General features: G+C 42.8%; 1 protein-coding gene across 1 annotated transcript in view; it reads left to right on the top strand.

Annotated features, from left to right (window-relative positions):
- Positions 1-25,689, top strand: part of MAGI2 (membrane associated guanylate kinase, WW and PDZ domain containing 2) — a 555,911-nt gene that overhangs the window by 492,603 nt on the left and 37,619 nt on the right. The window contains exon 20 of the mRNA XM_035723209.1: positions 8,780-8,918. Within this exon, the coding sequence (XP_035579102.1) occupies positions 8,780-8,918 (139 nt within the window). The remainder of the gene's footprint in view (positions 1-8,779; positions 8,919-25,689) is intronic.

Below are 25,689 nucleotides of genomic sequence, written 5' to 3'. Positions count from 1 at the left end.
GTTCCCACCTTCAGGGCCTCAACAGCCTCTTTGGTTCCCGAACCCTGCCCACACCTCTGAAATAGTCCCATCATTAAATTATCTGCAAAATCCCAGCTGACTGATCCACCTGTGCCAACATCACACTCATCAAGCAAAGCCCAATGCTTGCATCTGATTAGGAGTCTGCAGAATAATAATCCCTCATTTTCTCTCAGTTACACCTGGGGAAGGGAAGTGACAGCCAACACAGAGTCCACAATAGGAAGTTTCCTCTTTGATTTCCTTTTGGTTGTTTTTCAGTGCAAGAGGAAAACTGACTTCATGACCTAACGTAAGTGATTTCTGGGCAAATGGGTGAGCCACTAGCTGAACTGACAATGATAGCTTTCTATTCCTGCTCAGGTGGATCACTTTTTTTTTTTTTAAGATTTTATTTATTTATTTGACAGAGAGACACAGCGGGAGAGGGAACACAAGCAGGGGGAGTGGGAGAGGGAGAAGCAGGCTCCCCGCTGAGCAGGGAGCCCGATGCGGGGCTCGATCCCAGGACCCTGGGATCATGACCTGAGCTGAAGGCAGACACTTAAGGACTGAGCCACCCAGGCGACCCTCAGGTGGATCATTTCAAGATATTTCCCCTGTCACTTCTTTTTGCCTGAGCCGTCAAATGGGCATATAAAAGTGAAAAGGGTTGTGGCTATTTTTTCCTTCATAGAAGATATTTTGCTTCAACCAGCTTGTCATTAAAATCTTTGTTTGCATCCATGTCTGTGACAACAATGAAAGTTATCCCTCTGTCTTAGCTTAGGGTTTGGATTAGCTGTCCAGCATTCAATGAGATTCTTTTTCTAAGAACTATCTATCTAAAATCATAGAATAAAAATAGAAAAATGACATCAGCATCCTATAGGATTTCCTAAAATGCAGAACTTACCAAAGCAACAGATTTTTTTTTTTTTTTAGGTTTTCACTTCTCGGTGATGTTTTAAGAAAAACATTTACCTCATTTCCACCATCAAATATCCCCAGTAGCTCAGCTGTTTTTCTCCTAGTTTCATTATAAATACCTTACCACTGTGTCATTTTTTCTCTCCTCTGCATTTTGCGATGACGACAGCAATAACTATGAGAATTAAGAATACAGGATTGATTATATTTGTATAGTTTAGAGTTTACAAAGCACTTCCATATACTTTATATTATTTGATCATGGTCACATCTGGTTGACATAGATCGTGAAACCAAACTTAAAATTTTTATAGATCTTACCTAAATTTGGTTTACACAATAAGGAGCAAAGAGTCAAAAAACAACTTCTGAAAAATTTTTTCTTTCAATCATACATCCATGTATTGAACAAATATGTATGGATAGATACCCCACGTGGCTAAGCCTCTGCCCTTAGAGAGTTTACAATGTAGTAATAGGCAAAGCTCAACACTTTTAAAGAAACACTGAATAAAGGCACCCAACCCAGACTGGTGGGATCATGGAAGGCTTCCTGGATGTGGTGATACCTGAGGCAGGTCTGAAGGGATGAATAGGGTATTTGCAGACTGGAAGGCAGATTCTAGACAAAGGGCACACAAAGAGACCTACTTTACACAGGTAGGAAGAGATGATCAGGCAGCGTGCATAGCGCAGGGCGCAGGGAATGCAGGATGTGAAGAATGGCACGTCAGCATCCAGGAAAAACCCTAGAAGAGTAAGGAGATTTAGAAAGAAGTAATCTAATAAGATTCTCTGTATGAGATTAGTATTGGTAATATTTGGCAAGGAAAAAAGAAAGGTTCGCTGGGAAAGATACCAAATTGTAATTTAGACTTGACCTCCACAAACTTGGCACTGCATCATCCTTAAATTTTACATATATTTCCATGTTTTAATTAAGGATTTTAAAAGTAAGAATGAAAAATGGGGGCTTCTGAATGGAGAGCTCCCCTTGGATCTCCACCAAAGGCAGCCCCCTGATTTGAATGACCAGGCAGGGCACCACCCCAGCCACCAGGCAGTACACCCAAGTCAAAGACTGGAACATTGTTTGAGCTGTGACTAAGTCTTTTCTAAAGGAGAAATGTGAAATAGGGTACATCACCCGCTTCAAGAGATAACCCCTCAGAATTCTGCAGCAGCCCCTAACTTCTTGCTCCCCACCCATTCCCCTCACTTTCGTGGCCCTTCTCAACAGCTATGTGCTCAGGCATAATCTTGATGGAGGACCCTTCTCTAAGTCCAGAAGGGCTATTTCACACTTGCGTTTAGATGAAATCTCTTGAGATTGACTTTGGAATGTTTTCCTTCTACGTGTTTATTTTCTAGAGCGTAGTATAAAGAGAGTTTCAGACAGTTCTCCACGTATGTATTAATTGAGGCAAATAAAAGTCACAGAGTTTCAGTGCTCTCAAACATGTGCTTCAGTTTCCAGCTGGGTCGGAAGCTTCCCCTCTGGAAAAAACCTGCTGACTTGCTGGGCTCCTGTGCCTTGCGGAGGCAGTCATGCACAGTGGTTTATCACAAGAGCCAGGTCCTCTAAGAGGTGCTCGGGTAGCATCTATTTCAGGCGCCAGCCTCGTGGAAGAAACGGAAGGTTAGCCAAAATACTCAGTGTAACCCCTTAGAAAACATTTTTACTGTAAGGGTTATTAAATAATATTTAACAAAAGTTAATTGTGAAAACAGCCATTACCTCTTAAAGTTCACCATCAAGTTGAGCATCAGCCTATTCCTTTGCTCCAGCAGGACCATCAGGGCCCAGGGTTCCTGTTGTCAGAGCACCTGGTGATGGTGCCCATGGTGGGCAGTGGCCAACAGCCAGATTTGGATTTTTTTTTTCCTGGCACTTTATGGTATCGTTCACACTCAGCCTCCATTCCGCTTTCTTTCAATCCCTTAGCATTTGTTTCCCATTGCTTTACCTGTCTCTACCAATTTTTGTGGGTCACCATTACTGAAACATCATTGACTATTGAAATTGCTATGGTGTAGCTGGAAGGGCTTAAGGCAGCATTTCACGAAAGGGTTAAAATCTGCTGAGATGCACGGAAGCTGAAGTCACTGTGTCGTGAGAGTACAGACGGCTACTCTAACTGAAAAGCAAACCTAAGGCACGTACTCAGCCATAATTAACCAAAGGCCTACTTGTCAGGAACTGTGTAGATGACAACGACGGGAGGTATGTTCCTTGCCCAGGAGGGGTCTGAAGTCAGCGAGAGAAGCCAGCCTGTAAGTGAAAAATTTGATGGAGCTACCCTGTGACCTCAGATCGTTAGCCACAAAAATGGTCCACAGCTAAGTCTTCCGTGAAATGAGGAATAGAGATATCCATTGTTTGTTGGTATAAAATTCAGAAAGAGCTCAAATCCTCACACCTAATTATAACCTAGGATTTTAGTCATGTATAATCATGCAAAATAGGTTCTTGTGGTGCAATAGGAGGTGTGAGGGCTGTTAGGTGATTACAACCCTCTAAGCATGTTTGTGAGATATCGAGCAAGACTTGAGCGGGAACGACTGTGACTCAGGGCTAAAGGAGATCCAGGATTAACTGAGTTCTTATAAAGATTTCATTGAGCCAAACCAAATACTTTCTCTACGACTTGGCTACAAAAGTGCGCACAGTGCAGAGTTTACATTTTTTTCCCTACAATTTGAACTATTAACCACTTAAGAAATATTGAAACTTTTACCTTTCCCTGCCTTGGTTTTCCAATAAGAAAAGAAAAGGTTTTACCTGCAGAGCCCCTGGCAAGTTCAAGGAATTGGTAATAGCTTTGTTTAAAGAAAATCCGCCATGATGTATTGAGTGGAAATGTGGGAGTAGAAATGCAGAACTGATTAGGCAGTGCTGAGAGAGGGCAGTCTTGTCCTTTCTGGTTTTTTTTCCCCCTTTTTCTCAGTTGAGGTATAGTTTGACATTAGCTTCCGGTGTACAACATAGTGATGCAACAGGTCTATGCATTATGCTATGCTCACAAGTGTAGCTACCTTCTGTCACCATACACGCTATTACAGTACCAGAGACGCTTCCCTAAGTTGTACCTTTCACCGCTGTGACCTATTCATTCCATAACGGGAAGCCTGTACCTCCTTGCCCGCTTCACCCATTTTGCCCATCACCCCATGGCCAACCATCAGTTTGTGAGAGGGCAGTCTTATCTCATTCCTTGTCCCTAAGACATTGCTGTAGGGCTGTTAGTTGCCCCAAGGGGACCACAGATATAAGTATTTCTTCCATAGGAAAAAAAAAAATGAATGCCTAGAATAATCTTTTGGTTAGTTTTCTAAATTTGACATCTCCTTGACACACACAAATTAACACACACGTTTGTGAACTTTGGGTCTCCCTCTCTCCCCACCTCCCATTTTCTCTCTCCCTGTACCCTTCCTCCTCCTCTCTCTCTCAATTCGAACAAGAACTTGATATTTTAAAAATTCTCTAAGAACAGGTGGGGCGATTGGTTGTTTTTTGTTTTTGTTTTTGTTTTTGTTTTTTCCTTAAGTAGGCTTAACACCCAGTGTGGAGCCCAAAGCAGGGCTTGAACTCACGACCCTGAGATCAAGACCTGAGCTGATATCAAGAGTCGGACACTTAACTGACTGAGCCACCCAGATGCCCCAATAAATAGAGGAGATTTCTAAAGTTCCATTTTAGTAACGAGCTTAGTTGAAGATAGCTCTCTAACAGAAAGTATAGAAAGAGAAGACTATCAGACTACCTTTATCCCGGAAAGGACTGCGAATTTCCCAATGGTTTTATCAAATTAATTCTCCCAGTTGATTCACATGTGAGGGAGGAAAATGATGCTCTTCAACTGGCCACATCTCGATAGCTGCAGTGAAGTCAGATGAAATAGGAAGGTAACCAGAGAACCTCTTCTGCCCCTGACAGACTCATCTCATTATACATCCATATACTAAGGATGAAAGCGAAAGGAATCAAATCCAAAATTTATTGAGGGAGTCCCATTTAAGATGAGTGTGCATACTACCAGCAGTGCGGTAAAAATAAAAATTAAGCCTTTTGTACAATTTCTATCATTTCACAAAAAGGAACAGAGGTCTTGAGTCTGGGCCCCGCATTAAGTTTTTTTTACCAAGGACACTAGGTACAAATGCGTTGGCCCACTTTTATAATCTGCTCAGCACACTTTCTAAAATTCAAAGTCTGTGACAGGGACAGCCTTTTCATCTTATTACCTGACCAGCATCCTCCCACACACACCAATTTTTTTTTTTTCTGAATTTGTTAAGATCTTGAGACTATTCCCAAACTTCCATTGCTTCCAATGAGGCAGTATCCTCCAGTATCCTGTCATGGGGTGGGGACTTTGGAAGAGACTGGAAGTCTTAGATGAAGGCTAAGTCAGCATCAGAGTTGTTCTCTTCTCCCTCTGAGGAGACCCTATATCGAAAGCTAAAAGTGTGGAAATCTGCCACACCAAGAGGTCAGACCATGCTCCTGGGTGCTCAATAAAAATAATAGCACTGACCTTTCCCAGAGCCCCATCCCTGAAACTCCTGCCCAGGAGCTGTCAGTGTGGCCCCCATGCAGCCCTTGAACCCCTCTGCTTCTCAACCAGCCCTGCAGCCTTCCAACCCACCACCTCTCTCTCCCCTGTTAATGTTTCTTCCCTCAGTTCTCATGAGCTCTTAGTAGGGGAAAGGGAACATAAGAAATGCACAAGAGAATGATACATCAAATTTTTTAAGTCTTGCTATACTCAAGTGTGTGACCAAAATGCAGATGACATGTGACCACTTCTGTGACACCATGAGATTCCTTTGCCCTCTACATGACTATTTTAGAGTCAGTCTCAAGACCTAAGTGTCCTCAGGCAATAGTGGCTGTCAAGGGTTGATTTGGGGGTGAAGAGTGCTATTATAACCCCTTCTCCCATGACTCTCAAGATAAGCCATGTCTAAATGCTTCATTCATTCACAAATATGTACCGGGCATGCCATACCCGATACATCATTAAAAAGAACCCCTCGGGGAAGAATGGAAGGGGGCGGAAATCAGTGGGGGAGACGAACCATGAGACACTATGGACTCTGAGAAACAAACTGAGGGTTCTAGAGGGGAGGGGGGTAGGGGGATGCGTTAGCCTGGTGATGGGTATTAAAGAGGGCACGTTCTGCGTGGAGCACCGGGTGTTATGCACAAACAATGAATCATGGAACACTACATCAAAAACTAATGATGTAATGTATGGTGATTAACATAACATAAAAAAAAAAAACCCTCAGTCCCATGGGCTGCCTAGGTGGCTCAATCGGCTGACAGTCTGACTCTTGGTTTCAGCTCAGGTCAGGATCTCAGGGTCGTGGGATCAAGCCCCCTGTTGGGCTCCATGCCCTGCAGAGAGTCTGCTTGGGATTCTCTCTCTCCTTCTCCCTCTGCCCCTCCCTGCTAGCTCTCCCTCTCTCTCTCTCTCTCTCTCAAATAGATAGATAGATGATGATAGATAGATAGATAGATGATAGATAGATAGATAGATAGATAGATAGATAGATAGATAGATAGATGAAATTAAAAGGAACGCAGTCCCTGCCCTCATTTGCCCCACCATCTCCTTCCCCACAGCCTCCCAGTTTCTCACTTGGACAGACAATGTGATAACCTCACGACTTCAGCTCCCTTCTTCAGTCTCCCACTTCCTCTCCAGTCCACTCTCCATAATGCCTCAGAGAGATTTCTAAACATCTCTTTGCTTCCCTGGTCAGGTTGCTGAATAAAATTTTCAATGTTTTACTGTTGCCTTTAAAATAAAGCCTGGCGGCACCGACGTAACTCATTCAGTTGAGCGTCCAACTCTTGGTTTCAGCTCAGGTCGTGATCTCAGGGTCATGAGATCAAACTCCGCATCAGGCTCTGTGCTTAGCGTGGAATCTGTTTGAGATTCTCTCCCTCTGCCTCTGCTCCTCCCCCCGCTCAAATAAATAAATAAATAAAATCTTTTTTAAAAAAATAAAAATAAATAAAGTTTCAACTCCTGAGTAGCAGAATAAACTGACAGTTCCCCAAATATACCATGGTCTCAAGTCTCAGGGTCTTTGCACATGCTTCTCTCTCTGCCTAGGATGCTTGTCTTTCTCCTTCACCCAGGGAATTCTTACTGATACTTCAAAATTCACACAATGTGTGTGTGTATATATATATATATATATATGTATAGATATGCAGCATATGTATAGATATGCAATTGCCTTATGGGAAAGGAGACCTGAAGAAAAATGTTGCAAACATTGCCTCTAAAACAAATCAATTTAGTCCTGCCGTTCATGATTCTTGTGTGAAATGTGGAAGTCATACCAGTGAGGCAAACTTCTTCCACTGCCCAAAATCCATACTTTCAAAGATCACTGTACACAAAGGGGAGGGGAAAGTCTTTGCCTTCATTACATTGAAGTCCTTATCCTTAGCGAGTCCTCTTTAAATAAAGAGACGGGGCGCCTGGGTGGCTCAGTCGGTTGAGTGTCCGGCTCTGAGTTTCAGCTCGGGTCATGATCTCATGGGTCGGGGACGGAGCCCCGCGTCAGGCTCCGTGCTCAGTGCAGAGTCTGCTTGGGATTCTCTCCCTCCTCTCCCTCTGCCCCTCCCTTGCTCATTCTCTCTCTCTCTCAAATAAAAAAATAAATCTTTAAAAGAAAATAAGAATGAATGAATGAATGAATAAAGATGTTGCTCCCCTGCTAAAACAAACGTGTTTGTTCTTTCCCCCATTTTGAGGGTGGGGAGTGGTCTTATTTTAGTGCCATCTCACCATTGTGATGGCCACTTTTTGTTCTTGTTCTTGCCCCACACTCACCTTGATAATGCTCTGCGATAGATTATTTGCAATTCTGTCTGCGTTATAGAGTTTAGGCTGAGATCTGCTTTAAGTGACCCAACTAAAATAGCATTTTTGCAAAGCAACTCATTCTGCTTTTCCTGGCTAATTTATCTTAAGTGACTTGCACTGAAATGAAACATATTTTAATTCAAAGTTTCCTGACAGTAATGGTACTGTGGGAGTTACATGATGTGTTCATGGTTGAACCTCTTTTATTCCAGATATCTATGGGCAAAGGCTAAATGGGAATTGCTTGTGGAACCCAGGCATTTCTAACAATTCAAGAGGGATTGGTATTTAACCAAACAGTTCTGGCAATCAGGTGTGAGCATGGCAAAGATTTAACAAGGGCATTAGTCATGTGTGGAGAATGGAGGATCTCATTTTTAATTCAAAGGACTGTGATAGAAAACTCATCATCAAACTTGAATATCAATCAGCCATGTTTACAAAGAAGGCAATATCACAATAGCACCCAGGGAAATTTAAATGATGCATGATAAAAATTCTCAGAGAAGCCCAAAAACCAATCATCCCATCCAGCATACTGAATTAAATGCTGCACTAAGCCCAATGCTGGTACTGTAGTCAATGAAAAGGCCTTAAAATATTTACTTCTTGTTTCAAAGCAAAGGTGCCAGGTTTATTTGGAATTGTGGTATCAAACATATTCCCTAATTTAAAAAAATGCTAAAAGTTTAAAGCCTCTGCCACACTGACTAAAAATAACATAGCACGCCAATGTTATGATCTGATGTTTTAATTCCTGTAAAGGTAAATCAAGTTTGGTGGTCAGATTCAGGATGCAAACAGGAATTAGCCACTTCTAAGAAGCAGCAGACTGCAACCAAATTGTTCAGATGCTCTCTGGAAACTGGTCTTCTAAAGGATGCTTTTCTAATCTGTTGGAAATGCAGTGTGAGTAGAACCAACTTTGGCTGAGTTAATGTTTCCTTATTTAACAGGTAGGAGATCAAATCATCGAAATCAATGGGGAGAGCACAAGGGACATGACACACGCCAGAGCAATAGAACTCATCAAGTCGGGAGGAAGAAGGGTCCGTCTCCTGCTGAAACGTGGGACGGGGCAGGTCCCGGAGTATGGTACGTTTCACATTTTGACTCACCTTTTATCTATTTCTTCTGTGTACTGTAAATGCCTCTGCTTATTTGTAAAACTATATCAGTTCTCCAATTCTACCGAAATATATTTAGCTATCAATAGATCTATAGAAATATATATATATATGCATATGTGCATTGCAGCACAAGATTTACATGCGTGTGAGCTCTTTCTTTTGTTCCCTTGGTTAAGTGATGTTTAAAATAGCAAATAGAGGACCTTTCAGGGCATCTCTGAGTGTGCAGGGAGATCCAGCCACCACTTATACATTAGAACTTTTGCAATTTGACTAATAGTCCTCTGTTCATTTGAGTTCACAGTAATTTATCAATTTTTTCGTAAAATCACTCATGTTCACACTGCCCTGTAGGGTATGTGACTGGGGCCAGGGGAAAAGCAAGAACAAATCTTCAGGTGGGAAAGTTAGAATGTAAACTTCAGTTTACTCAGTAGTTGTATTTTCTTGGTACTTAGGGATAGTCCAAAAATTCACTCTTATGCTGTGTATCTCTGTGCTTTTCACGAAGGCATGGAAGTGCATTAGATCTGCCTTCAGAAGCCTTTAATAGTATTTCTCAGGAGCCCACTGAAGGCACCACTGACAGCTTGACTAAGAAACTGCTGGGTGGTCATTGCATGAGATGCATCAGCCCCTGAGCTGGGCTGTAATTAATCTCAAGGAGTGTCAGAAAGACAGAGAACAGTGAAGGACAGTCCTGATAATACCTGTCCAGATTAGGGCAATGTGGCCTAACTGCGGTCCTGAATAATAAGCTCAAATTGTTGATCTAGACTCTCACTTTCATCTCTCCATCCCCTACCCCCCACACACCACACACCACACACACACACACACACACACACACACACACACACACACACACACATTCTAAATAACACTTTTCCCCCTCCAATTATGCTTACCTTAATTATGGGCAACTTTCCTAAACTACCTAATAATTGGCTGAACACTTCCTTAGTTAGCAGGGCAGGATAGTTCTGAGTTCACTTGAAATATCTGAATTCAAATGCCCTCAAAAACTTTGTTTTCAGGATCTTGAAACACCAAAAGGACTGGCAAGTACTCAAGTACTCAACTAAGGAAAGCATTGAGAAGTTTCTATAGGCTTGGCTTTATGCCCCAGGAAAGATTTCATCCCAGCTTCCCATCCTTAATGCTTGGATCTAATAAAATATTAATATTAGCAACAAGCACAGGCCTGATCCTATTAAATGGCACTAGTGCTAATCCTTTGTAAAGAATCTTACTCTTGGAATAGAGTAACTTTTTGCACCCAGAGAAATAAGCAATCCAGGAAGATGAAACTGACCTGTGAGAGTTTGTCACTTCTAAAAAATACCTTATTTTAAAGGTATGCTTCATACCACAGCAAGACCTGTTATCTGAGCCAAGGAATGTCCATAGAGTTAAAAGTATTCTTATGTCCTAACAAGTTAATCTTTAAAAAGTTAATCTGAACCACATGGCCACCCAGAGCTGTCTATTCTGTTATGGAATCACTGTTTGGTGCATATTTTCAGCACCTTGTCTACAGTGAGCAGTTAAAACATTACTGGTAAAGGCAGTTAAAAGCATTACTGTTGACCAACTGGCAGCATTACTCAAACTGTGATGCCTACATAGGATGCTACCTTAAAGCATCTTTAAGAAAAAATAAAAACATGTTTTTGAACAAGACCAAAATTCAAGATCATGTCAGCATGATCCCTTTAATTCTCAACGTCGCCAGAAAATACCTGGTTAAGACTGAATTCTAAAAGTGACAGAGAGTTTGTTAAATATCTGGGCACAGTTTTGAGGGCCCACTTGTCAATACGGTTAACTCCAGCAGTATTACAGAGTTTCTTCTAAATCTGTTCTTTTGAAATGTAACATTAAATCATACTTGCCAATGGTTAGAGTTTGTCAGCTACCATTGATGTTAGATTGACACAGATTTTGACTGTAAATTAACTTTAGAGATTATGTCACAAAATATCCAATTTAATAGAGCAGAGCAATCTCCTTTAGGGAAGTAAAAGAGTAATCACAAACTAAGTAAACATTACCATCTAAGCTGAAAGATGCCTGGTTTTGCATGAGCAACCAAGAAGGTTAGGGATCAGACTAGCATCTTTGAGGATAATGCCATCAAGGGATATTTCTGGAATCTCACAGCAACTAATGGGGTCCCCAAGACCACCCCACATTCAGAGATCTACTAGAAAGACTCCCGGGGCACAGAATATAGTTGTACTCACAGCTAAGATTTATCAGAGTGATATACTAAGGATACACAGTGCAATCATAAGGGGAAAAAACAGGCCAAGTCTAGAGGAATCCAGGTGCAAGATTCCTTATTCTCTCTCTCTCTCTCTCTCTCTCTCTCTCTCCCTCTCTCTCTCTTTCTCATGAGGGGTCACCCAGAGAGCACTCTTCCCCCAGCAACAAAAATGCAGCAATAAATGTGTGATACTGTTGCCCAGGGAAGTTCATTAGAGCCTGACGCCCAGGGTTTATACTGTGCTACTTATGCAGGCACCCTTTGTCTAGCACATACCAAAATTCTAGACTCCTAGAAGAAAAGCAGGTGGTCAGCATAAACCGTGTTGTCTGCACAGTTGTACAGGAGACACCCTTATCCTTTAGGGAAGGGTTTATATTAGTGTAGGAGACAATTTACCTGTCACAGTCCCAGAGGCCAGCCAACTGCCAACCTTGCAAGCAGATCTTTCTAAGGATAGCTGTCTCAAGGCTGCCATGCCAACTCTTTCCTGTCCCGGGAGCAAGCCAAAGAAGCAGCCACAGTAATGGAGTTTACAAACGACCCCAGCAGAAAGGAGCGCCTACAGTGAAGGAACATCGTAATTCCTCCAGCACCAGTTAAACAGACTATATCATGAAGCTGAATCTTTTGTCCACGATAAAAGAGTGTATTTTAATGACGTTGGCAAGGAGGGGCTCCGTAACAAAACCAAATAACAGAAGCAAGAACAGCAAAAGAAAATGCTTGAGATAACCAGTAGATATAACCAAGAATATAATCCACTTTGTCCAAATGTACCCTCATCACAGGAACACCGAATTTTCTATCAACTATGAGTTTAATCCTGTGTTTATTTCCTTTGTTTGTCTTTTAATACCTGACATGTAGCAAAAATCCATCCTTAAAAGATGATTAAAGGGGGTTTTCAGAATCTATAGGAGACAGAACCTGCTAGGGAGCCATGCAGACCTAACCCAGGCTGGGAGAGTGAACATTAAAGAGTAGGAGATCGACAACAAACAGCCTGTGGCAGGGTTTTAAGTGATATCCACCAACCCTCCCTCAGCTACCTGCAGAATTCGGAATTCACAACAGCTCTAAAGCAAGACCCTTATCTGGACATTTGGCCACGTCAACAGAAAGCAGACCTCAGTCAAGAGAAATACTAAACTCTTGCTCTGAGTTCCTAAGGTGCTCTGTGACAGAGTGATAAGCCCAGGTACAATTGAAAGAAAAAAAAATACCAAGGGTAATCTGTCAGATTGTTGACTAAACAAAACCAGTGTGAATCCAAGTGAGCTGAGGAAAGGAATAAATATGCTGCAAATATGCCATCCATAATTACCGCAAGACTAATCGTCAGACGACAGCCCAGCCAAGTCAGAGGTGTAACTCCGCAAATGTAGCCACATAAGTAGGGGCTGCACACAGGCTATGGAGCAGCTGCAGGGGGAGTCGGCAAGTGATAAAGGGCTTTGAAGAAGTTGCTTTTATCGCTAAGCCCTTGAAGGAGATGGATACTTCAACTCTACTCTAGTCCTCAAGATGAGAATTAGTTGATTATAAACTCCACGAGAAGCATGAGTTCCCCCTCCTCTGACACGCCTCTCAACAACTGACAGGAATAAGGAAATTTCACTCCACCATACTGAGAAACAAATCCAAAGATGATGCATCAAAAGTAGCGCCCTCCTTAACACTGGTTGTTGCTGTTTGAATTAAATCTAAAAAGGTTAAGAAAGAAGAAAGCAGGCATCATGGTTCTAATGCTGCACAGGAATAAATTACACAAATGAGCTCCCTGCCTTGAAATACAGGAGTCCTTCATTAGCATTCAAGGAATCGAGGTGAGCACTCAACTTGATTTAGACACTGAGCCACAGAGCCAGGGCCAGGGGAAACAGAGGTGCTGCGGGATAAAATCACAATCAAGCAGTTCAGACCAACTCGGGCCTTTCCCCGGGTAATATTTGCTGTTCAAATCTGATCAAAATAGGGCAAAACGGAAATACGCTTTCTAGTCTTAGTGGTCTAGCCTGTTTATTCCCTTAAAAGGCAACAGCACTGGTCTTTATGACTACAGTGGTGAAGAGAGTCCACTAGCAAATGGAGACTCAGCGGTCTTAGAAGGCCATGCAGGGTTACAAGGATGAAGCGGAATTTTCTTAGTATAGGTGGCCCGGCGACAAGGAACACCAAATGCCCACACACAGGGAAAGAAAGAGCCAATTTGTGAATGTGACTTCTGCCTACCCTTCCGTTTTCAAAGTTAATTGTGCCTTTAATGGGTTTTGATTTGATCACAGGTCTTTGGTAAATGGAATTGTTTTCATTTTAGAAGTATAATAAAACTGCATTAAGTACGTAGGGGAAAGACATGAGTCAGGAACTAGAGCTAAAGAAATGAATGGGCCAAATAGCTGTTCAGTTAAAGACTGCCTTTAATCAGGAATACACGTGACTTGCAATGATCACATCAGGGCACCAGATTAAGCAGTACTGGTCTCTATTTATATGGGCCATAGGCAATGTTTATTTGTTTATTCTTCTTCAAGAATATACATTGACCATTTGTAACGACATGGATGGAGCTGGAGTATATTATGCTGAGTGAAATAAGTCAGTCAGAGAAAGACACGTACCATACGACTTCACTCATAAGTGGAATTTAAGACACAGACAAGCAAAGGAAAAAGAGAGAGGGAAACCAAGAAACAGACTCTTAACTATAGAGAACAAAGTGATGGCCACCAGAGGGGAGGCGAGGCGGGGGATGGGGGGAAATAGGTGATGGGGATGAAGGAGTGCACTTGTCGTGATGAGCACCGGGGGGATTAAAATAAAAACTTTAACATAAAAAAGAACATACAGTGACAAGTAAACATTCCAAGCATACTCTTATCATCTTGCTTATAGTTATTAGTTCGGCAAGGGCTTTCTTCCCTCGGATGCTGCAAGGATAAACTGCAGACAGTATACCCGTACTAACTATTCCATGTGAGACAAATCTTGTAATTGATATCATTAATTCATGTCATTACTATTCCCTTAACTCAATGAGGATTTTTCTGGGGACCTACGATGTGCAAGGCTCTCTGCAGGCACTGAACGCAAGCTACAGTCCCAGCTCTGAGTGAGCTGAAGTCTAAGAAGGAGACAGGTGCAACCACTGATTCCACCAGACTGGTGACTGATAAAAAGGTCTTCCAGGATCAGCGCTAGTGAAAACCTTTAAGGGGGTTTTAGTAATTATTTGTGGAATTTAATAAGTGCTTCTAGAGTATTAAGGATCCTCGACAAGCCCTTGACTTCTTCAGTTTGTTAAGCATGTCCTTTGTAATATTTACACCCATGCTTTGGACGTTTTCTCAAGAAAGGACTCCCTGAGTGTAGGTAAACTTCTGCTTAGACCTTGTCTGAATTTTTCTAAATTCTAAGTTAGTAAACCCAAACTTCATCTGGCAAGTTTGCCAACCATCCCTGCCCCCCTCCTGTGGCTGTCAGCCCCAGGGAGCCTGGAGCACTGTTACCTCACATCTGGAGGCTTATGTGGGGGTGCTGCTATGCCCTCACGAGAAAGAAAAAAGGGGAGAGTCTCCGCTGCCTTCATTTCTTCCTCAGAGACCATGCTTATGGGAGCTTTAAGTGGTTCCATAGCCTTTTGCATTAATTCACCTGCATTTTTAATAGGGCAAAGGGCAGCTTGCTTCAATAATAAATTCTGAAATTTAATTTCAGCTTCTGACATTCATGGTTGAGTGTATCTTCCTTTTGCATGAGAGGTTCCACAAATCACTCCTGTGCACCTCTACTGAGTCAGACCCAGGGAAGAGACAGGCTGTTAGGCAGAACTCCGGGCTGCATCATACAGAGCATAGGGTTCTTCCTGCCTTCAAAGGCTCAAGACCGCCCTTTGCAGCATGTAGGTACGTGCAGGAAATGCTCTGTGAAGCTCCCGGTAAGTTCCCATTCCTCGGAGTCAGAGGCAGAAGCTTCCTTAAAGAACACACAACTCTGGGCACCTGGGTGGCTCAGATGGTTAAGCGTCTGCCTTTGGCTCAGGTCATGATCCTGGGGTCCTGGGATCGAGTCCCCAGTCGGGCTCCCTGCTGAGCAGGGAGCCTGCTTCTCCCTCTGCCTCTGTCCCTCATGAATAAATAAATAAGATTTAAAAAAAAAAAAAAGAACATGCAACTCTGACATTCCTTTCCCCACTGTTCAGCCGAAACCTCATTTATTATTTTGAGTGTTTTAGGGATAAGGATGAAATCTCATTTCTTCACGTTGTTTTATTGGGAACCAAGGACTCTAACAATTTTTTTTTTCTTTTTGGATACCCTTACATGGTTTCCAACATGCAGTTTTCTCTTTAAGGATATATTAAATGGCCCCCTTCCCCAAGTCCTCACTTGTTAGGCATTTTAGCCTCTGAGAAAATGTATTAGAATACACAGTAACCAAGAAATCTACCAAGAAGAACCAATTTGGCCTTTGAGGTCCGACCTCCCTCAATTCCCAAATACTGAAGTTGTTGACCACGTGCATCTCAGAAAACCTAAATATCCCAGTGCCTCTAGGAACCCATCCTGGAGAGGCACAGTTTAGGCTCAAGCTTCAAACCCGTCAATTGCACCCATTGTGAAGTGGGGGCTAAATGCCAAAATTACACCCCCCCTACCCCCCCCCCCCCCCGCTGTCTGATTTTCTCTTGTCTCAAAGTAGAGCTGATACAAAAAAGGTTTTGATCCCTGTAAAGGAGTTTGCCAACAAAACACTGCTCCCCAGGTACTCAAAGTGGTATCCAGTACCTTAAGACAAATTCTTGGGTAGATCCAGCAACCTCCATAACCAGCAACTGTAGAGTCTCCAAGTAAATTTCAAGCTTTCTTTTTTTAAAAGATCCTTTTGTGGAAGAGTCTAGTGGAAGAAATAATGAGTCCACGAAGCCAGATTTTTGTTATTAGAGAAATCTGCCTACAGCCTTGCTCAAAGATAAGACTGCTGCAATGTCCTGTTCCAATAAAGGCCTCCCCATATTTTCTTTTAACCGAATTCCCTCAATCAGGACCAAAGATAAAACTATATAATGCCTTCCTCCACACTTGAATGATGTGCTCTGATTATAGCAAAATCTCTAAACTTCGAAATCACGCACATTTATCGATGTGCTCTTTGGGTTCAGTTTTGTTTGTTTTTGTTTTTTATAGTAGAATGAAAAATGCACACTTAGTCCTGACTAAAGAGATGGTAACTATCATGCGGCTCAGACATTTGCTACGGAATGACTTGCTTTTTGTGTACAAAGGCATGCGCTCTCTCCCACGTAGTGACTCTGGCCTCAGTGGGGCCCCACGTGTTAAGGCTGAACACATACACACGTCCACACGTCAGCGCACTGAGTAGGCCAGTGTGCAACTCTCCATTTTTCCTACTTCACTGCAGTTTCTACCCCAGCCTCCACAGCAATTTATTCCGACCCTGTTCCTGGTTCTTTTCTTTGAACGTCTGTCCATGAGGTTTCCTAGCCCATGTATCTTTCAAGCCCAGTAAAGGTCACATTTAAGGTCCAGATAAGAGAGCCTTCTCAGTGTGACACCAAACCAGATTGATTCTTTTCGCAAAAAATTACTTGCCTCTTGGCAGGGCTAAATGGTAAACTCAATGAATAAGTCCTGAAATGTAATTTCCATGGCTCACGTCCATAGTTAAGCTTCAGTTTTCTTACCACAGAGAGGTTCTGCTTTCCGTTTAACCTCAAGGTGTTCGTGCTCACCCTTTTGTCTCCCTTCCCCAAGACACACATCATGCTGCGAAACACGTTCCAGGTGACAGAGTCGGAAATTTCTGTGTAGTGTTCTATTCTGCATCCGGAAGGCAGGCACGGGCAGCACCACGTGTGGAGCAAGTTAGGCATTTAGATGGGGAGTATCATCAGTATATGCCGACAAAGAGTGCATCAGGCTCCAGAATGTCTGAGCTGCGTGGATTAAGTTGTTCTGATCACAGTAACCTCACACTGGTCTGCCCATCCCTCATGCTGTGCTGAGCTGAGTGAACACAGCAGCGGGCCAGGTGGGGGGTCATTGCTGCATCTCCTGGGGCCTGACTCTTGGAGATTATTGATTTGCGCACTCCGGACTTTCTAGTACCCATCTATGTGTAGATAGAGAACTGTAGCTCAAGAGCTGAGAGAGACACAAAGTGAGACAGCCGCTGAGAGGCTGCTTTCGGAGCACTGCCCTCGGCCCTCGGACAGGTGAGTATACCGCGGAGTTGGACAGGCAAGGCATCGCCACACTTCTTCCTGCTTTATTGTTTTTCCCAGAAAACAGTTACACTCAGCAAATCAACTGTGAACTTTGACGCTAAATAAGCAAATTGCCAGAGGTGAGGGGAACTAGAAGAACGTATGAGATTATTAGCGAAAACAGAGACATAAACATGGGCACGCCATGTCTTTCTTCTTTTAATGTTTCAAAATGTGGAAATGATTACTGTGACTGATTCTCAAATGACAACCCATATCATTAAAACATCCCATCGTCGCAGGAAAATTCTACAAAAATTCTGATGTGACCATTTCAAAATTTTTTTTAAGACCTGTGCCTCCCTAAAAGCGCCTCAGGATGCCCTCAATATTTTGAGAAAAATCTACTTTTGGAATACACACGTAGCTCAGTCTTTCACTAATTTCACTTGCTGCATGCTCGACAGGGGTAGCTCTACCTAAAGTCTTTATTCTTACTGCCTAGATAATTTGTATTCAGCTGCTCTAAACATACTAAGCAATCTTGACTCTAACCGTAATAATATATCTTTGTCACTGGTTCTGTTAATTCTAATGATTGGTCCTAGGCTGTTCCTCCCCTTCCTTTAGGAATGGTACCTTCCAGTCTCTCCATGTGCATGAAAAGTGACAAGCATGGGTCCCCATATTTCTACTTATTGGGCCACCCTAAAGACACGGTTTGTAAAATCTGCATGAATATTATCTTTCTCTAATGAGCTTTGGTTTTGCATTGTTTGTAACTGATGTATAATGCTTTTTCTTTCATAGTAGCTTGTCTAATTACTGTTAGAGCTCTGGAAAATACCTAGCTGAGACCTCACAAGTGATAAGGATAGGATTTGTGGTTCATGAACACTTGGGATGCACCAGATTCTGGGGGTCCAGCCCAGAATGGCCCCAGCAGGAAGGAAAGACAGGGAGGGTCCAGCAGAGGCAGCACCAGTCAAGTTCTGCTCCACACACTTCCAAAAGTCCTCCCCAGGCTTCGGTACAAATAGTTACATTGATTTCCTCTCAGCCCAAGTTCGGACAGCTCCAACCCAGGGCACCCTTTTGGCACCTGACGGAAAGAGAGCCACAGTCGCCAAACATTCGAGCCCTGGGATCTCTGAACTCCTCCTGGCATCAGGGTATTGCCCCCAGCTGCCCTGTGGCAGCTCTCCATTCAGGACTGGAGCTGCTCACTTTCCTCTCTCCATGCTCCGTGACACACCAGACTTAAAGAGGAGAAAAAACCAGTTGTGACTTTTTTTTTTAAAGTAGGCATAACTTTGTATCTGAACAATATTTACCACTATTTCAAAATGAATACTCTCCAGTTGGCTGTATTTTAGCCTAACATTTGGAAAATTCTTACAGAAAAAAAATATCCTACACATAAATAAAGCAAAATATAGGTGATAGCCTTGCAAATATGGTTCAAGCAGCTTTTCACCTCCAAACACATCCCTAGAGCGGCCCACATTTCCACTGTCAGATCCTGCAATGGACAGGTGGCTTCGGCCACATTTTAGTCGGTAGAACTGGGATTTTAAAATATTAGTTTGACTCTTCAGCAGAAACTGCTCCCCATGCTCCGGGTTAGGCATGGAAACAGGAGTCAGACTGACACGTTTCTTAATTCGGGTTTGATGTGACCCCATTCACGCTGTCACAGCCATGGCTGAGCATCTCTCCACCAAAGTCTTTTAAGCTGGCTCTCTGAATTTTTCCGGAAACATATTTTCCAACTGTTATGACCCTGCTGATTGCCATCAGGATTGGTTTAAATTTAACATGAAAGATAATATTACTCACTAAGTGAATTATTTGATTGGCCTAGTGCTAAACAACTCCTTACCAAACACTTTTATATTGATATAAGTATTACACACACACACACACACACACACACACACACACACACACACACACACACACCACTGCAGTCATTCCTTGAGGATGTCTAAAAAAAACAGAAGTTTTAAATGTATCATTTCTCTAAAGTGTCTGTCTCTCAAGGATGTTATTGATCAGGGGAGGCCTGAAGCAGGGCAAAAAGGAAAAAGCTCCAATTTACTGGAAAAGGCATAAAGCCATGGAATAATTATTAGGGAAATCTAGTCCATTGACCGTGGTTTAAAGAGGTATATATTTGTGCTTCTGACAAAAGAAAGGTATATGCTTGCCATTTAATTCACTTCAACTAGTCTGGAATCCATGGAGGTGAGGGGACCTGAATCAACCAATTCGCCAGTCACCAGCTAAAAACAAAAACACAAGAGGGCTCTTTGTGGTTTCTGTCCAGTCCCACCAACATCTATCAGGGACCTTACTCAATGCTGGGATATAAAGTTTAGTAAGAGAGTCTCTGCCTCTATGCGTGCGTAAGCAAGTAAGAGTGACAGGGAGAAAGCCAGGTGATAGGGCAAATGTGAATAGTGTCAGCGAAGGAGTGATAAGATCCCAAAGGAGACAATATCCTAACTCTGCTCAGCAGAGTTGTAGGAGATTCTACTCTACCCAAGAGGTGACATTACAGCTGGGCCTTGAGTGACTAGTATGATTTCACCAGTGTGGGCAAGAGGTAAGGCCATTTCGGGCAGAGGAAACAATTCAACCAAAGCCAGGGAGGATGTTCAAAACCACCACTGTCACATAGGCTAACTGAGAGAGGCAAGGCACTAAATGAAAGAACACAAAGGTGGGTACAAGGAAGAAGGGCCTCGTATGCCACGCAAAGGGATTCAGATTTTAAATAATCAGATGTCACTGAAAAATTGTTGGGAGGGTAATGGTGAAAATATCCATATTTGGAAATAGTCTCCAGTACTGTTTATGTGGATTTTATAAGAAACTGGAGGCAGTTAAAATGGTGATGGGTATTAAAGAGGGCACGTTCTGCGTGGAGCACTGGGTGTTACGCGCAAACAATGAATCATGGAACACTACGTCAAGAACTAATGATGTAATGTATGGTGATGAACATAACATAATAAAAAGAGTATTGTAAAGGTTGAGGCGAATGATGAGAGGACCAGACTTGGGGGAGTGAGGGTGGGAATAGCACATTGGGAATAGATTCTGGAGATATTGCAACCATTCCATTTGGTGGAAGTAACCAAAAGTGGTTGTTCGGCCCCAACAAGGGCTGGGGCCGGGGTTAGGAAAGGAGTGGGAAGAAGGACGGTCAGGGACTAGAACCCACTTTGCTGCCTGGTTTAGCACAATGCCGGGCGCATAGCATTCACTGGTAGCTATCATGAGGGTTGTGGGTGGGAGATGGCCTTTGTGCATTACTCTCCGTGGACCTCACTGCAGAACTCCCCACACAGTTCCCCACATTCTGGGCCACACTAGGAATCCGCTAGTGAGATGGCAGATAACTACAGCTCCTACTTAGATCCGGTCATGGGGTTAAGGCCTGGTTTTTCTGGTTTGTTTTTTCAGAGGGCAGGGATAGGCAGGGTACCAAGATGAATGACACCATTTCTCCCCTAAGGGAACTCTGTATGTAGAGAATGTTTAAGGAAAACATGGTGCTCGTTGTTCATACAAAAATACTCTTTAATCACACTCATTAAAATCATTCTCAAATGTATTGTGTTATATTCCTGGATTGATTGTACAAAGTATTTTGAAAACAAGCATGCTCTGCTTAATTTCCCTTTCTGGGGACACATTTACCCTTTGAAATCTGGATTCCATCCTCAAGACTCCAGTGAAAGTACCCCCTCAATGATCACCAGTCTCACCGTGGTAACATAGTCCAATGACTAAGTCAATCAATCCTTCATCCTCTTGGGACTCACTATAATAGGTAACACTACTGATCAGTGTATTAGCTGGATTTTTCTCCTACTGCCCTGACTGCCCCTCCAGGGTGTTCTTCACCCTTCAACTCTCTTCCCATCCAGTAACACCCCTCCCCAGCTTTTCCCTCAGGGTCTCACTCGCCCCCATGGTTCCACCTGTCTCTACTGTGCAGATGACTCATTTCTGTTTTGCCATATCTAGCTCCATTCCACAGCTCCACCCTGAGACTTCCCACTGCCTGCTAGACATCTCTAGCCAGATACCCCACATTTGCATATTCAAAACTGTATTCATGATCTTTCCTCCTGAAAATACTCCTCCTCTTGAATCACTTATTAATTAAGGGACCATCAATCCTCCTTGTCATCCAGCTCAAAACCATCTCAACTGCCTTCCCCACTCATCATCTATCTATCTGTCTATCCATCCATCTCCAGTTCCCAAGTGGGAGTGATCTTTATGTCTCTCATTTCTCACCGTGGCCCTCTCCTCCATTCCTATTGTCATTCTACTCCAATTCAGGCCCATTCCACAAGATTAAATAGCCTTTTACCTGTTTTCTGTACTGCTATGGCCAATCTTCCCAACTCACTGATGCCAGAGCAATTGATTGTTCTTAAGGACTGCCCCACTCAAAGACCTTTTACACACACACACACACACACACACACACACACACACACACACACACACGCAACCTTAAGTTAGTCCCCAGAGCCGTCGCCAATTTGGCCCCATCCAAATCAGTCTTATCTCTTATCTCCCACAATATCCTATTTCACATCTGTGCTCCAGCTGCACTGCAACTGTCCTATATTCCCACCTTCGTGGTTGGGCACATGCTGATTCCTTGGCTTGAGAAACCCTTTTCCCAAATCATGTCCTCCTTTAAGAACCGGGTCAAAGCCTGCCCCCTCCATGACTCCTTCCCCAAGTCCACCAATCAGAAGTAACTTCCCAGTCCTCTGAAATCCCATAGCCCTTTATATTGATAAGAGTTGTCGATATCCACATCCTTCCTCCCCTTTATAGAATTCAAATACTGGTTATCACCCTGGGTTATTAATACAGTGCTTTACAGAGTGAATAAGTAAGTGAATGAATGACTACAAGTCTTGCACTATCACAAGTTATTATTCTGATGGCGAATTTCAATGTAAGCTTTTGTAGATAGTTGCAGAGGGCGTCGGATGATGTCCCAAATTTCCGCTGACTGTCTCAACCTAAACTGGAAGTAGGGTTTTGGTTGTTGTGGTGGTGGTTGTGGTTCTCATAAATTCCTGCCTGCCTGCTTGTTTTCTTATACTGTATCTCTTTCATCAAGAGTGGAGTAGAGGAAAACTGGCTAATCGAATGTTCCAGGCAATTGTTTCTGGTTAATCTAAGTTTCATTGTTTCTATAAGGTGTTTTCTCTCAAACTGTAGTTCTGACCTATGTTGCCATTACAAATTGTAGTTTAACATGCCGGAGTTGCTTCTTTGCTATGGAAGTGCCATGTGTAATAGTCTCCTAGAGACTTCAGGGGACTGTGAAACAGAAGCTAATGTTCAGTCTATCTGCATGAGATTATGTATCTAACCATCCTACTGTGAAAAAGAAGCCACTTGGAAAAACTCTCTATGCTCTTTGTCTAGCCTCCTGCGTCTATATCAAGTTCAACCAAATGGACCTATTTTATGATACATGTCAGATATTGTTTGATGCTGTGGGAGCTACAGGAAAAAAATGTGGCATTGTCTCTCCCTCCCCTACAGGAGCTATCCATCTCATTAAAGAGCTGCAGATACTCACTTTGAACAAATACAAGACAGTACAAACCCAAATGATCAAGGAGTTTGAGACAAGAGTGGGAAATAATGACGAGAATAGGCAGACAGGGCTCCTTGAAGGAAGCCACTTGTGAGATAAGCCTTGAGGAACCAGAGGGTTTGGGATGAGCAGAGAGAAAGGCAAAGGGAACTACAATCTGATACAGAAATAGGTGACTATAGGAGATGATTTTGATGCTAAGAAGCAAATGACTAGAGTACAGGCAGGATCCCTTCCGAAAAGCAGAGGGAGTAGAAGTGCAAGAATTCTGAATGGTTGGAAGAGGCCGATATCTAAAAACCAAGGGCAATATGGAGGCACAGAAGACTGTTGAGCAGCACACTGACATGGCCAAAGAAGTACTTTAGGGATGGTGGAGAACATTTTTAGAGTTTTTGTTTGTTTTGTTTTGTTTTGTTTTCAAAGAGTTTTCAATCTTGGCCACCCATTAGAAATACCTGGGAAACTGACATGTAAAAATTACCCATAGAGGTAATTTCAGCCCCAAACCAATTCAGCCATTGGGGGGCTCGGGGAGGCAGGGAGTGATTGCCATGGGCGGGAGTGCAGGCTCAGGTATGCTGTAATTTTTTTTTTTTTTAATGTGCCCCAGGTCAGTGCAATGAGTAGCCAGGGTTGTGAATCACTGATGGATTAGATAAGGAGGTAAATCAGATAAAGAGGCTATCCCAGTAACCTAGAAATGCAGGGATGGGTTAATGAGATGCTGAAAACAGTCAAAATGAAATACAGGAGCGTTGACAATAACAAGAATCTTAAAAGAAGAATCATTAAGACTTGGTAACTGATGGTGTAAAGGGAATAAAAATTAGGGAGGTCTCAAAAATCATCCCAAGGTAAGATCTTAAGTATTGGGGAAGATGACAGAACCATCCAATAGGAAAATTCAGAAATAGTCTACAGCCATACCACCCTGAACGCGCGGATCTCATCTGATCTCCAAAGCTACGCAGGGTCAGGCCTGGTTAGCACTTGGATGGGAGGAAAATTCAGAAATGAAGCCATTAACAAGACGGGTGACCTTTCAAGAATTACTTAACTTCTCAGGGCCTCAGTTTTCTTTCCTGTACAAGGATGGGGTTCGGTTCCATGATGCCTCCGAGTACTAGCATTGAAAGTAATGTGAGTGAATGAATCGGGGGGTGGGGGAGCGGAAGGCATGTGGGATTTTAAGAGATTCAGAGAGTGATTCATCATGCAGAGTAGTGCCTCTCCAGCAGGTAAAACCCAGAGGGCAGTTGGGGTCCCCAGGGAGGAGCTCAGAAAGTTGGCTGGTGAGAGAAGTCCAGGAAAGGAGAATAAGAATACAGAATTTCCCTCATTGCCTGCTCCAGGCTCTGTGTCACCTGCCTGCTCCCCTGTGACAGGTGAGCAGAGACACAGTAGCCACTGCCCCTCATAATCCCAATTTTAATGTATGGACACAATTGTCTTTTCGATGACTACTTTGAGTTGCTTTCATACACTGGGTTTTTCCTGGAGAAAGATTGTCTCTTGTTAACATAGTGCCTTCAAAAAATGAATTGGGTCATTTTGTCATTCATTTGAAAATTCACTAACACAGAGAAAGCAAGGAGCAGGAATTCTTCACATGTCTTTCTATATTCAAGATATCTCTCTCTTTTCACATAAAATGCCAGAAGGGAGAAAAATTATCTTTTCCAAGTGAAATACATCTGTTCAGTTGGCCTTTCCCATTATTTCCATCAAAAGCTTATTATCCCTGGACATACAGCAATCAATACAGTAGCTTGTTTTCCAAGTGAAATATGAGGCGATGCCCACACACAAAAAAAACCTCACTGCTTACTCCGCTTTTAAGTAATTGTTGGTTGCCTCTCGGTTGTCAGAGTAAAACTGAGTCCCAGTCTTTTTACACCCAAAGATGTAGAGTACCTAGAAAGCCTTGGGTGAAGATCACAATACTCTTTGTGCCTTCCTGTGATCTTGTTTTTTATGAAGAAATTGGCTGGATTTATTCTGTCTTATCTCCTAGTTCTTTAACTGCTGGATCACTTCTCAAGCCCAGAGCCCCAACCTAGCCCCCTGAGAGAACCCTTTGCTGAGGACAGAAGCCATGTCTACTAGCTCAGGCATCCACGCTTGGCACCTCATGGTGCCTTGCACTGCACTGTGTGAATGAATGAATGAATGAATGAATAGAAAGAAAATAGCAGAGTCAGGAACTGCCCTGCAAAAGGCTATGGTGTATTAGGAAAAAGAGAAAAAGAAAACAAGCACTCCTGTGACTGAAGGAACTTAAAAATAATCACGGCACATAAAACACCATAGATACACTCAGATGGGAGGAGCACAGGTAGAGGTAGCTGAGGTGGGGCACCCGGGGGGGAAATCCTCTGTAAGAAAGAATGCCTATCCTTCCAGTCTCTTCAGCATTCCAGTATGAAAATTAAGTTCTTTTTAACTAACCACAGCATCTTTTGCCTAGATTTGTCCAAACCGCTCCATTTAAATATATATATTTACTGTGTACAGTGACTGCATTCTGAGAATGAACCACCATATTCACCCGGTAGACCTGGTTTCCTCCATTTAAGAGAAGGTGCAAC

Source organism: Zalophus californianus, chromosome 12, assembly GCF_009762305.2.
Source record: "Zalophus californianus isolate mZalCal1 chromosome 12, mZalCal1.pri.v2, whole genome shotgun sequence".
In the NCBI taxonomy this organism is placed as follows: domain Eukaryota; kingdom Metazoa; phylum Chordata; class Mammalia; order Carnivora; family Otariidae; genus Zalophus; species Zalophus californianus.
Note: the sequence above shows the minus strand (reverse complement) of the source record. Positions and strands in the feature narration are given on the sequence as shown.